Raw genomic sequence first — 13,425 nt, forward strand, 5'->3', positions numbered from 1 at the left:
TTTTCATTGTATTAAAAAAAGTAGGGCCGGGAATTTGGCCTAGTGGTAGAGTGCTTGCCTAGCATGCATGAAGACCTGGGTTCGATTCCTCGGCACCACATACATAGCAAAAAGCCAGAAGTAGTGCTGTGGCTCAAGTGGTAGAGCCTTAGCCTTGAGAAAATCCAGGGACAGTGCTCAGGCCCTGAGCCCAAGCCCAGGACTGGCAAAAAAAAAAAAAAAAAACAGGGCTGGGAGTTTGGCCTAGTGGTAGAGTGCTAGCCTAGCATGCATGAAGACCCGGGTTCAATTCCTTGGTACATGCGTAGAAAAAGCCAGAAGTGGCTCAAGGGGTAGGATTCTAGCCTTGAGAAAAAAATTCAAGGACAGTTCTCAGGCCCTGAGCTCAAGCCCCAGGACTTGCAACCCCACCCCACCCCCCCAAAAAAGGTATAACTCAGGCTCTGTAGCTCGTATCTATAATCCTTGCTACTCAGGAGGCTGAGATCTGAGGATCATGGCTTGAAGCCAGCTCAAGCAGGAAAGTCTATAAGACTCTTACCTTCAATGAATTACAAGAAAGCTGGGGAGGAGCTGAGGTGCTAAAGTGCTGACCTTGAGCAAAAGAGAGACTCAAGTACACAGGGTCAGTGGCTCACGCCTGTCGTCCTAGCTACACAGGAGACTGAGATCTAAGGATTGCGGTTCAAAGCCAGCCCAGGCACTAAAGACCTTGAGACTCTTAACTGGAAGTGGTGCTGTGGCTCAAGGGGTAGGGCAGTAGCCTTGAGCTGAAGAGCTCAGGGACAGCGCCCAGGCCCAGAGTTCAAGTCCCAGGACCGACAGACATACATACATACATACATACATACATACATACATACATACATACATACATACATACATACATAAAAAGCTCAGGGGATGGCACCCAGGTCCTAAGTTCAAGCCTAGGACCCACACCAAAAATCCCAACAACAACAAAATGTAACTTCTAGGGTACACATCTAGGCCAGGGAGAATTGCCTCTTTCAAGCGTCTACTCACTAAAGACACGAGGTTCTTGAAAAGACAGGGAGCTATTGATGAAGTGATCCCACCAGGTACTGGTAGCCAACGCCTATAATCCTAGCTCCTCAGGAAGCTGACATCTAAGGATCATGGTTTAAAGCCAGTTTAGGCAGGAAAGTCCATGAGACTCCTGTTTCCAATCAACTACCAGAAAACCGGGAGTGGCGCTGTGGCTCAAAGTGGTAGAGTGCTATCCCTGAGCAAGTAGAGCTCACAAACAGTGCCTGGGCCCTGAGTTCAAGACCGAAAACCACATCCTTACAAAGCAAGTACTGGAAAGCTGCACTTGTAGGCACTTGCAAGCTCTAACCACCCAACATATCCCACAGAAGAGTCAACCAACCCCACCTCAGAGAACCGTGGAATTCCTCAGCACACACCGTTACGTGATTACTGCCTTAACCCTGTGGAAGTCCCCTGTTCACCATGGGCTGAACGCCTGCACAAGGATACATATAGCTTGCACAGCTTCGATGGACTGCTCGAAAGTCACAGTGCCTATCCCGCGACTTTTCCCATCTTTATCCTCCAGAATGTCTGCTCGGACCACCACACCAGCCATACTAAACACTTCCTTCAGTTTCTTCCAGCCAACTTTATAATCCAGCTAATCAGGAGAGAAAGGGGGTAGAAACTACAATGTTCATGCTGTCAAATGTACAAAAACACACACACACATTTAAAAAAAAAAAAAGACATGCTTTGATTAGAAACAGGCATCAGGATCTCACTGCAGTGAAATTTCTTAAACAGGATTATGGAGCCTGGCTTCACAATGATTATCTCATTTCTTAAAAGGAACAATTTAAGCCAGATGCAGCGGCTCCCGCCTCCAATCCTAACTACTCAGGAGGCTGAGATCCTCACATCGTGGTACAAAAGTCCTTAAGACCCTTATCTTCAATTAATTGCCAGAAAATTGGAAGTGGCACTGTGGCTCAAGGGGTAGGGCAGTAGCCTTGAGCTGAAGAGCTTAGGGACAATGCCCAGGCCAAGAGTTCAAGTCCCACAACCAACCAAAAAAAAAAAAAAAAAAAAAAAAGACTATTTAGATCTCATACTTCTCTAACACTGATTTTCTAATTTTAAAAACAAACCTCCTCTGTTAAGGTTTACTACTGCTCTATAAACTAGTTTGTACTAGAAACACTTCCCTTGCAAATGACAAAGATATCACCATCTATGCCAGACACAGGAGAGGCTGGTGTCAGTATTCCATTTCTGCTGACTCCTGCCCTCTCCTGTCCTTGCTTCAGCCTTTGCAACAGCAATACACAAGGCACTTGGTGCATGTCTATGACTTACAGGACAGTGGCTACCAGGCCACAAAACACAACCCCAAAGCTCAATTCTAAATAAAGATGAGGATGCAACTTTTTTCTCCCTCAACTGACAGAATTACTTGTCAACAATGACAAGACTGACAAAACTGGCTCAAAGGCCAGAGGCCCATACATTTTCCATGTACTTACATTTGCTACAAACACTGTGCTTCCAAGTCTTCCAGCCTGCAATGCATGGATAATCTCATTTGGGATGTTGGGATTATTTAGGATACTGGGTGGGATATTAATCATTCCTGGGCCACCAGGTCCCATACCCATCCCACCAGTCGTAGCCATCACCTTTTGCATTGCTCTCCTGGCATGTTCACCATCAGGATCCTGAAATAAGCAGATGAATGTTACACTGAGCCAACTCAAGAGCAGTCAGAACTAAGTTTATATTAATTGAATTTTTAAAATTCAGAGACTCGGGTTAAGCAAGATAAGTCTAGCTCAAAAAGACAATTAGGCTCATGCCTATAATCCTAGTTACTCAAAAGGATGAGATTTGAGGATCAAGGCTCAGAGCCAGAAAAGACAAATCCAAGAGAGCATTTTCACCAATAAACTATCAAAAAAAGGGAAAAGAGAAACCAGGCCTGGGGGCTCACACCTGTAATCCTACTCAGGAGGCTGAGATCTGAGGATCAAGGTTCAAAGCCAGCCAGGGCACTGAAGTCCTTATCTCCAATTAACCACTAGAAAAAGGAAAGTGGCCCTGTAGCTCAAGTGGTAGGGCGGTAGCCTTGAGCTGAAGAGCTCAGGGACTCTGCCCAGGCCCAGAGTTCAAGCCCCATGATCGACTAAAGGATTAAAAAAAAAGGATTAAAAAGGATTAAAAAAAAAAAAGGGAAGGAGACTTGGCTCAAATGATAGGAACACCTGAGTAGCAAGCTCAAAGCCCAGAATTCAAACATCAGTGAAACTAGAGAAGGGGGTAGGGGGAGTGGAGAGAGCCTAGGAACCGTGATTTACACTTGTACTAGCTACTCAGGAGGATCAGATTTTGAAGCCAGTCTGGGCAGGAAAGTCTGTGAGACTCTCTTCTTCATTAACTAGTAAAAAACTGGAAGTGAAATTTGTGACAAATGGTAGAGCACTAACCTTGAGGTTAGCTGTGAGCTTAAGTCCCAGGAATGGCACAAGTCAAACAAGAAAACTGAAAGAATATAACGAAATCCACTACAAAATGTAAAAAGGGCAGTAAGGGAAGGGGGTTACAAAAGAGTACTATAGACAAGGTTAATTTGATCCAAGTGCTTGATATAAAAGGGATTTCACAAATGAAGCCCCTTTATGCAATTAATTTATTCTGATAAAAGTTAAAATATAAAACTTCAGAAATTAAAAAACTGCTTAGAAGACATTACTTAAAGGTATTCAATAACAAGACAAAATGAATTAAACTAGGGCCGGGAGTGTGGCCTTGTGGTAGAATGCATGTCTAGCATGCACAAAGCCCTGGGTTCGATTCCTCAGTACCACATAACACAGAAAGAACCAAGAACAGGGGCTCACCACTGTAATCCTAGCTACCCAGAAGACTGAGATCTGAGGATCGAGGTTCAAAGCCAGCCTGGGCACAAAAGGACCTAAGACTCATCTCCAATTAACTTCTAGAAAACGGGAAGTGGGGCTAGGCTCAAGGGCAGGGCAGTCGCCTAGAGCTGAAGAGCTCAGGGACAGCATCCAGGCTGATTCAAGCCCCATTACCCACAAGAACGAACGAGAAAGAGAGAGAGGGGGAAGGAGGAGGAGAGGGAGGAGGGATGGGAGTGGGAAGAAGGGAAGAAGGGAAGAAGGAAAGAAAGAGCCAGAAGTGGTGCTGTGGCTCAAGTGGTAGAGCTCTAGCCTTGAGAAAGCTCAAAGACAATGCTCAGTCCCTGAGTTCAAGCCCCAGGCAAAAAAAAAAAAAAAAAAGTAAACCAACAGACTAAAAAGAGTTCCAGATAAAATGAAAGGGCTTAAAATTCAGCACTAAAAATATAGCTCTCAAGAGAACTAGTCGGTGAAGAAGGTGAGAAAGTGGGGTAACACGATTAGCTGACCTGATGTAGTATTCCAGATAGGAATAAAGATCTTCATGGGTTCCGTATGGCTGAATCTTACTAATAGGTGCAGTGAGGATTGTGCAATTTCTGCAAAATCCATCCATGATTTTTCATAGTCTGAAAACAACTGTGAATTCCCTTGTGCTCCTCATCCTGATGTAAGGTCTGAGAAGGAACTTTCTGGTCATAGAAGGAACTTTCTGGTCATGTTTTGTAGAACTTTGGTATTAACAAGATTTTTTTCAGAAATGGAACTGTGGCTCAAAGTGGTAGAGCACTAGCCTTGAGCAAAAAGAGCTCAGGGACAGCACCTAGGCCCTGAGTTCAAGTTTTACAACCCACACGGGGCGGGTGACAGGACATTTCTCAAACTCTAACATGCTTTTTTTAAATCAACATTCTGAGCTATCAATACACTCATCTGCCTCAAATCATAGTCAAGGAGAGTGACGCATGATAATCATCACAGCAATTGGGAGGCTAAAACAGTAGGATCCTGAGTTTGAAGATTGTGAGAGTCCCTCCAAAAACAGTCAAGGAGGAAGGGTTTAATCACTACTACCACCAATAAAAACAAAAAACATTTTCCTAGCCAGGCACCAGGGATTCACATGTGTAAACCTAGCTACTCAGGAAGCTGAGATCTGAGGATGGAGATTCAAAACCAGCCTGGGCAGGAAAGTCTGGGAGACTCCAATTAACCAGAAAAGGGCTGGAGGTGGAGATGTTGCTCAAGTGGTAGAGCACCAGCCTAGAGTGAAAAAAAAAATAAGGTCTTGCCGGGCCCAGTGGCTTATGCCTGTAATCCTCGCTACTCAGGAGGCTGAGATCTGAGGGTCGTGGTTCAAAGCCAGACTGGGCACTAAAATCTGTGAGACTCTTATCTCCAATTAGCCACTAGAAACTGGAAGTAGGTAGGGTGGTAGCCTTGAGCTGAAGAGCTTCAGGGACAGTGCCCAGGATCAGAGTTTAAGCCCCATGACTGACCAAAAATTAAACAAATAAAAATAAACTCTTAAAGAGGGTGAGCCTGAGTTCAAGTCCCAGTATTAAAACAAACAATAACCCCCCCCCAAAAAAAATCTCTTGGCGGGGAGGTGTGGGGGAAGCTATCTGGAAGCTAGGGAACAGTGCTTTAGAATGCTGATCTTTATCGCAAATAAGATACTAAGAGCTCCAGGTGCCAATGACTCACACCTATAATCCTAGCTACTCAGCCAGCTGTGGTCTGAGGCTCACAGCTGGAAGCAAGCCCAAACAATTAAGTCTCTTATCTACAATTAACTACCAAAAAAGCCAAAAGTGGATCTGTGGCCCAAGTGGTTAAGAGCACTAGCTAACCTTGAGGGAAAGCTCAGAACAGTGGCCAGGCTCCATGTTCAAGTCCTAAAACCAGCATGGGGGTGGGGGAGAGTTTGCAGGAGGCAGGGAGCAAGAACAGTGCTTTATGTGAATATCCCAGAACAGGACCTAAGAGAAGCAGTCCACTAACTCGGGCCACACAGGGTCTGGCTAGCCACCACAGGAAAGATAAGGGAACATGTGACTGATCCTCATCTGCTCTGTTCGAGATTCAGCCAAGGACCATTCTCACTCCAAACAGGCACAGCTCAAGAACTAATACATGGTATCCAAGAGTGTTAAGTCAAGAGCTTACTCTGGGGGTGGGGTTAGAATTGAGCTCTGGCCTAGCTCTGTGCAAGGCAGAGTGAAAACTTACTTCTTTGACTTTCAGTGGTCTTCCACTCAGACTATGCTTGTTTAGAACTTCAGCGGCTTTTTTCATGCTCTCTTCCATCTTGAACTCAACAACACTATGAGGAGTCAAAAGACAGTGAGTGGAAACAGTCATACAACTTGGAAGGCTCAAATAGCATCAGTAAGTAACTAGTGATACTTACGCACATCCCTTTGGAAGAAGCAGAGACCAGTCAGACGAGCAAGAAAAAGGGAAAAAGAAAAGAAAAAAATAGTAAATATCAATGACAGCTATAAACATTATAAATATGATTTAAGCAACAAAGGAAGTTTTATTTAAAAATTAACCCTTCTAAGGGGAAGGTGACAAACAAAAATGCCTGGCCTAGCCTTCCTTATTAAAAGCTGGGCTCCTGAATGTCATTTTCTTCCATGTTACCAGCATTGCACTATAGCAGAAGAAGCTATAATGAGCAGACCTAAATTCAGGTTCTCCAAGAAATCACACCAACTTTAGATCTGCTTCCCTCGGTACTCAGTACTCAATCAATTCCTTATCCTGCTCCTAAATCCATCCCTTCCTTAAATTAAGCTCATCCTTGTGATTAATTCTAAGCCATTCTATTGCACGACAGAAAATCGTTTATGTTCTCATTGAACTAGGCCAATTTTGAACGTTCCGATTTATAATGTTTGGTTTACAATTTACTGGCACAAAGGCAACTTTTCGGAATCTTTGGTTCACACAACTTTCAAATTCAGCAAACAACCAAGAGTAACATTTTCTAGACAAGAACACACGTTTTACATTAATTGTACCACCGCCAAAATTCCATGCATAATTCACACACAGCCAATTCCTCTGTTAACAAAGAGACAATGCTGCTATGGTCCCCAGTTATCCAAAATGGGCATCCAAACAGAATACCAAAAAGCTCTTTGGCCAGCCATTTGGAAAAGCGGGACTCCCGTTTGCAAACCCCCTCCCCCCTACTGGAGTGTTGGCAAGATCAAACATAGCTACTGTAACATGAGCACTCACTGCCTTCCTGATTTCATTCGAGTCCACGCCACCATACAGTTACATTTGTCATGTAGTAAATCCACAGAAGAAATTCTCTCAGACACTTACCCTTGACTTTCCTTCAGCGTCCATTAAGAGCTCCACGTATGTTACCTCACCAACTACAAATCAGTTTCCAGACGACACATAAACCAAGGGAGAAAAGCCAAGAAAACAATGGGAATTTAGAACAATCATCAGCAACCTTGTATGGAGCCTCTGCCTTATAAGAAAGCCCAGAAACACTCCATATTCTCTAAACCACCAAGCTAGGCATTACAGGTGTGCAGTAAAGTAGGTGAAAACTAATTAACAATATGTCCTTGATTTTCCTCCCGCCACAAACAAGCTACTTCCACAGATTTCCATTGTCGATGGCCCTGCCTGGATACTCACTCATGACTAGAGGCAATCCAAATCTCTAGGAAACAAGTCTGCACCATTTACTTTTTAGAAGGGAGGGCAAGTTTTACCTCTATGCTCTTACTATTGACAGCAGGTAAACAGCACCCAGGTTGCAATGCCACTGATCAGAGCTCATCCAGTAACTAATATTAAGATGGGTAGGTGCTCCAAGGCACAGAATGGCCACAGGCCAGCTCCATGAGTGTGCAACCTGTGCAATGACACAGCCCAGCACCGGATTTAATGCTTTTAAGGCCATCTTGAAATTCATTTGTAACAAGAGGCCTTTCACTTTCATTTTACACAGGGCCCCACAAATTCTGTCCTGCACATAGCAGTAGGCCCCAAATCTTAGAAACATAATGTTTGAATATACAATCAGAAAGCCATAACCGCATCTGGATTCTCTTCGGTGAATTAAGCCAGTCTTTATGCTGGCTGCTTGCTAACCCTCCCCATAAAAGGATACAAATTCAAATTTAGGATTCAGGTGGTAAATAAACAATTAAGTAGACTCACATAGTTCTACACCACAAAAAGGGGGGAAATTAAATGTTTTTCCAAGAGCTTCTGCAGATTTTCCTCAAGGTTTGGATTGCCAATTCATGACCACCATGACAAGATATTAGAATCCATCCATACAACCACCAAAATGGCTGCTGAACTTGAACATGGCACACAGAAAACAACCTGAAAGCATTAACAGGAGCACACAATCTCTAAGCAGACTCTCAAAAATTTAAAAGGGGGAGCTTTTACCTAAGAAATCCCCCCACTCTTTCCAAAGGATGAACTCACAAAGTCTGGCTTAGCAGGATAAGGGTAAAATGAACCCACTACTGGCCTCCACAGCTCCTGCTCATTCCAAATCTTTGTTCCAAGGACATTAAGATTGTGAGGATTTTTCAAATCCATACAACAAGGAAATGTTTGTGTAGAAAAAGGGTAAAAATTATTTCACAAATAAAGACATCTGTACTAATGGAGTACAGTAGCTAAAGGCAAGAAGGCTAAATGTAAGCCATCACCTTGCCTTCCTTGTCATTTCCTACAAAACAGGAAGGAGGATTAATGCAAAGGAAGAAGAAAGGAAACAGGAGGGACCAGTCTAGTTAACTTGGGAGTACATGCTCCCATGGGGCACATTTAAAAATGATCCCAGGCAGGGGACAGTTGTGTAAATTGGCTTTATTTTACCCTTACAAAAGCAATTCCAAAAGTGCCATTCATGAGGCCATGCTAAACGCCATTTATTTCAACAGCAGCAGCCATTCAAGGACCAACAGCTTTTTTTCTCCAAGTGTCCCAAACTTAATTCCTATAAAGCTGTGCCTACCGCTCAAAAACCTTAAAAAAAAAAAATCACACTCTATGAATCAAGGAAGTTGTAACTGTTTGTCAAAACTCAAATACTGTTGCATTTGAAAGTTTCTAACCTGTGTCCAGAAAGTTGTTATTGTAACCTATAAAGCAAGCCAGTCCAAACCAAACCTTTCACCACCATCATCACCATTTAAACAAAGTATCACTTAGCATTCCAGTGGTGGCAGCCTCAGCTTCAATCTTGTGCACTAAAAAGTTGCCTTAAAAATGTTTCCTTTTATGGGTGCCAGTGCTCCTGCCTATAATCCTAGCTACTCAGGTGACTGAGATCTAAGGTTCAAGATTCAAAGCCAGCCTGGGCAGCAAAGTCCACGAGACCTTTATCTCCTACTAATCACCAAAAAGCAGAATGTGGATCTGTGGCTCAAGTGGCAGAGTGCCAGCCTTGAGCAAGAGCTCAGGGACAGCATCCAGGCCCTGAGTTCAAGCCCCATGATGGACGAAAAAGAAAAAAAAAATTGTTTGCCCCTTTCCCCACAGTTCCAACGTGAGTAGTTCTGGAGCATCATCAGCAATAACCATATTCCTTATGAGATCTTAACACGGCAGCCAGAGAGCCTTTATCAGGTTAGATTAGGAGGTCTGCATTTGTTTCTAATTCATGCTTCCCTACAGGAAGATGAGGAAGCTTTTAAAAGATGCTTCCTTAGTGTGTTAGAGCACTAGCCTTGAGCTCCAAGAGGCTCAGGGACAGCCCAGGCCCTGAGTACAAACCCTGAGACTGCCCCCCCCCCCCAAAAAAACCAAACAAACAAAAAAAACCTCTTTTTTAACTCTACTATACTAAAAAACAACTAAACTTGTGTTTTGTGTAGTATCAGAAAGATCTGAAGGCAAAACTTGCGGATTACACAGCCTGGTCCCATTTCACAAAGCAAGTGCCCCAAGTGGAATCCTCTGGCACCAATGAAAATAACACTCTGCTCCTGTACAATGGAGCCCAGGGAACCCCAAGAGAAGACAAGGATAAATTCCACTGCAGCTTTAAACATCCAGATACGTAAATGAAAAATAGTAAAGGCTAAGAAATTTATCTTCATTTTAAAATGCTAAGAGATCAGTTTGGCCAACATTAAAGTGAATTATAAAAATACTGCTTCCAAAACAAAATACCTTCTCAGTAACTAAAAAACTCAGGCTGTTCAGAGCTGAGTTGATTCAATATAGTTCTGCACAAGCTTTCATCACAATAAGCAAATGTTTTTTCATTCCCATTTACTGTTCAATCTGAACCATCAAGGGAAAAACAACTGAAGTAATACCGAAACCAAAGTTTTTCAATGAAGAGAATTCATATGTGATAAGGCCTTTATCCCCCACCCCCGGCCCCAGGGGGAGCAGGGATGCTGGGACTAAACTTAGAGCCTCATATAGGCATGCACTATATCACTAAGATCCCACAAATGGGACACAGCATAGAGTTGAAAACAGGGCATGTGGCTAACAGTTTATGTCATAGTGGTCAACTTTGGGATAGTCACTATAAGGGACTGTCACATAGAATGATGTCAGTTGTAAGTTTTGGAAACTTCTTTCTCCGATAATGAAGATTACTAGAGTATTCCACCCAGGGACAACTAATATGCTAATTAGAAAATGACTGAGCCCACAGAGGAAGCCACAAAGGCTGCACAGCTGGGACTCACCTTCAGCACCAGCCCAGTTTTAAACAAAGGAAAACGGGAAAGAAAGCAGACTGGGTAGGGACTATGTTTAAATTGAAAGAATCCTGCCCTACAGACTCACAATGCAGATAACCTCCAAGAACTAGCAGCCAAAAACCAGCAGAAGCTTTCTACTGGTCTACAACTGCCCTCTGGGCTTCAGCTTTCAGTCAGCAGCAATCTGAAATTTACTTAAATATATTAAATAATAAGTTGGATTAAGTGCTTAAAAAAATCTCTGCTTACCCAAGTTAAATCGACTGCTCCTAAACTTGGGATTGAAGTGAGCGTAAAGGACATCAGGGAACTTTCCCTTCCTCCTCCTCCTAGGCTCTATGTTTATTCAGTGGTGAGCCCAGGCCAGCCTGGGTAGCGGCCACACCAACTCTATACTGGGTAAGATCAGGGGAAAGCAGCAGGGGTCCCTAGAGAATTTCATGTTCTCTAGTAAAGTACAATACTAGTTTAATTTTAATTTTCTAAGGATTCTCTGGCCACAGCAATCTTTACACTTTGTGCCCTTATGAAAAAAACCCTTTAACTTGTGTATCTCACCAACTTATCTGTTGAAACAACTGAGTAGCTGTTAAAGGCACTTTCCAACCTGGACTGACAACCTCCTAGTTTAAACTTCATGACAATGGTTCTCAACTGTCTTGTTTTGAGCTATTTTTGCTTTTGTTTTTTTTTTCTTAAATTTTTCATGGAATCTCCAGGTCCCAACAGTTTTTTATTGTTGTTGTTGTTCTTCAACCCAGCACTCTGCAGGAAAATTAAACTCAAGGCCAATCTAGGCTACAAAACAGCAAGCCCAAGGTCAACCTGGACTACGTAGTGAGACCTTACCTCAAAACAGAACTAGTGGGCCGGGAGTTTGGCCTAGTGGTAGAGTGCTTGCCTAGCATGCATGAAGACCCGGGTTCGATTCCTCGGAATCGCATACATAGAAAAAAAGCTGGAACTGGTGCTGAGGTTCAAGTGGCAAAGCTCTAGCCTTGAGAAAGTCCAAGGACAGTGCGCAGGCCCTGAATTCAAGTCCAGGACTGACAAAAAAAAAAAAAAAACAGAACTAGTAAAATAGAGCATGATCAAGGAAAAACAAGAAAAATCTTCCACCTGGTCCACTAGGTCAGAGTAGGAAGTAGAAAGCAGGGAGCAAGTACACAGGCAAAGGGCAAGCTGTCCAGTGCCTAACCCACACCCCAGATTGTCAGGAGGAGGGGGCTGAGAGAAAACAGAAGTCTGGCTCAGAACAAAACAAAGCTCTCAATGCATTTTTCTCTTTAAAACCAGCAACACTGTCTTTATGATTAATGCCAACCAAAAGAGTTTTCTGAGGGGCTGGGAGTATAGCCTAGTGGAAGAGTGCTTACCTAGCATACATGAAGACCTAGGTTCAATTCCTTAGTACGATATACATAGAAAAAGCCAGAAGTGGTGCTGTGGCTCAAGTGGTAGAGCTCTAGCCTTGAGAAAGGCCAAGGGCAGCGCTCACTTTTGTGGAAGTAGGCCTTGTTTTTCTAGTCCTTTCGTACTAGGAAGAATTCTGAAATAAATAGAAACCATCCTCCATTTCTCTGGTCTGAACTCAGATCACATAGGACTTTAATAGTTGACCTAATGAACCCTGAGTTCAAGCACCAGGACTGGGCACTGGTGGCTTGTGCCTGTAATCCTAGCTACTCAGGAAGCTGCCATCTGAGGATAACAGTTCAAAGCCAGGGCAGGCAGGAAAGTTCATGTGACTATTATTTCCAATTAACCACCCAAAAACCGGAAGCTCAAAATGGTAGAGTGCTAAACTTGAGCAGAAGAGCCCAAGGATAGTACCCAAGCACTGGAGTTCAAGACCTCCAACCAAAACAACAACAAAAAAGTTTTGTGATTCTGTTGAGAAGTATAAAAGACTAGTTCATATGATAGTAGATTAAAACCAGGATGACGAAGAATACTGTTAAAATGCTAAAATTAAACATGGAAAATACACACCTGGTGGACAAAGGAGAAGATTAGGAATCAGGGAGGGTACTGGTACTTAAGACAAACTCATGTGATTATCCTTAGAAAATCTTCACTCTTGGCAAAAGTACTACTTTATCTCCAAGAAGCTGCAATTACACTACAGCAAATGACAGAAAATTCAAGTTGAGGACAACTAATTCTAGTTCTCATTCCACTAGTTTCCTCAAACAACAGGACTAGGGTTTCATCAGTGATAATTTCTTCAAATGCAGAGGGGAGAAGAAGAGTTTGATTATTGTATCCCTACCCAATCTCTGTGGTCTGCCCGCCTGGGATTATTCTAAGACTATACTTTCAGACCATTAGACACTAATGCCAAGTCTTTAAAAGAACTTAAAGACTTATTGCCAAGAGATTTCAAATAATTACTTAAAATAACCATATAGACATATTTTTGGTATCCAAGACATGAAAAAGACATGTCTTTTTCAAATCTCAGAATGAATAGTATTTCTTAAGGAGCCCTATGCACATCAACAAATTTCTTTGGATTTCATATACTGAAAAGATGAACATCACTAAAAAAAGATTACCTTTCCGTTATGAATCACTTTATCCACAATCCATGACTAGTTTAATTAAACAGCAAAGTAATTAATTTAACCAGAACAGGGGAGCTCTAAACAAGAACATTTTAAGGTTCATTAAAAATAACAGATTTACTGCACACCTGTAATTATACCACCAAAAATACACTGAAAGGGCTGAGCCCAGGCATTCATAGCAGTATGCCAGGGGAATAGGAGAACCAGTTTGGAAGTATC

General features: G+C 42.8%; 1 protein-coding gene across 8 annotated transcripts in view; it reads right to left on the minus strand.

The window, feature by feature from the left end:
• Hnrnpm (heterogeneous nuclear ribonucleoprotein M) overlaps positions 1–13,425 on the minus strand; it is a 43,230-nt gene that overhangs the window by 17,458 nt on the left and 12,347 nt on the right. For 4 of the 8 annotated variants that reach the window (XM_090341597.1, XM_090341600.1, XM_090341583.1 and 1 more), the window contains exons 1-4: positions 6,328–6,391; positions 6,147–6,240; positions 2,523–2,714; positions 1,504–1,657 (exon numbers count right to left, since the gene is read on the minus strand). In XM_090341597.1, coding sequence (XP_090197723.1) covers positions 1,504–1,657; positions 2,523–2,714; positions 6,147–6,224 — 424 coding nt within the window. In that variant the 5' untranslated portion in view covers positions 6,225–6,240; positions 6,328–6,391. Of the gene's footprint in view, positions 1–1,503; positions 1,658–2,522; positions 2,715–6,146; positions 6,241–6,327; positions 6,392–7,256; positions 7,310–13,425 lie in introns of those variants that run through there. The other 4 variants (XM_090341601.1, XM_090341591.1, XM_090341606.1 and 1 more) reach the window with 3 other exon arrangements.

This window comes from Megascapheus bottae, chromosome 1 (genome assembly GCF_031878675.1).
Source record: "Megascapheus bottae isolate mThoBot1 chromosome 1, mThoBot2.hap1, whole genome shotgun sequence".
Taxonomy (NCBI): domain Eukaryota; kingdom Metazoa; phylum Chordata; class Mammalia; order Rodentia; family Geomyidae; genus Megascapheus; species Megascapheus bottae.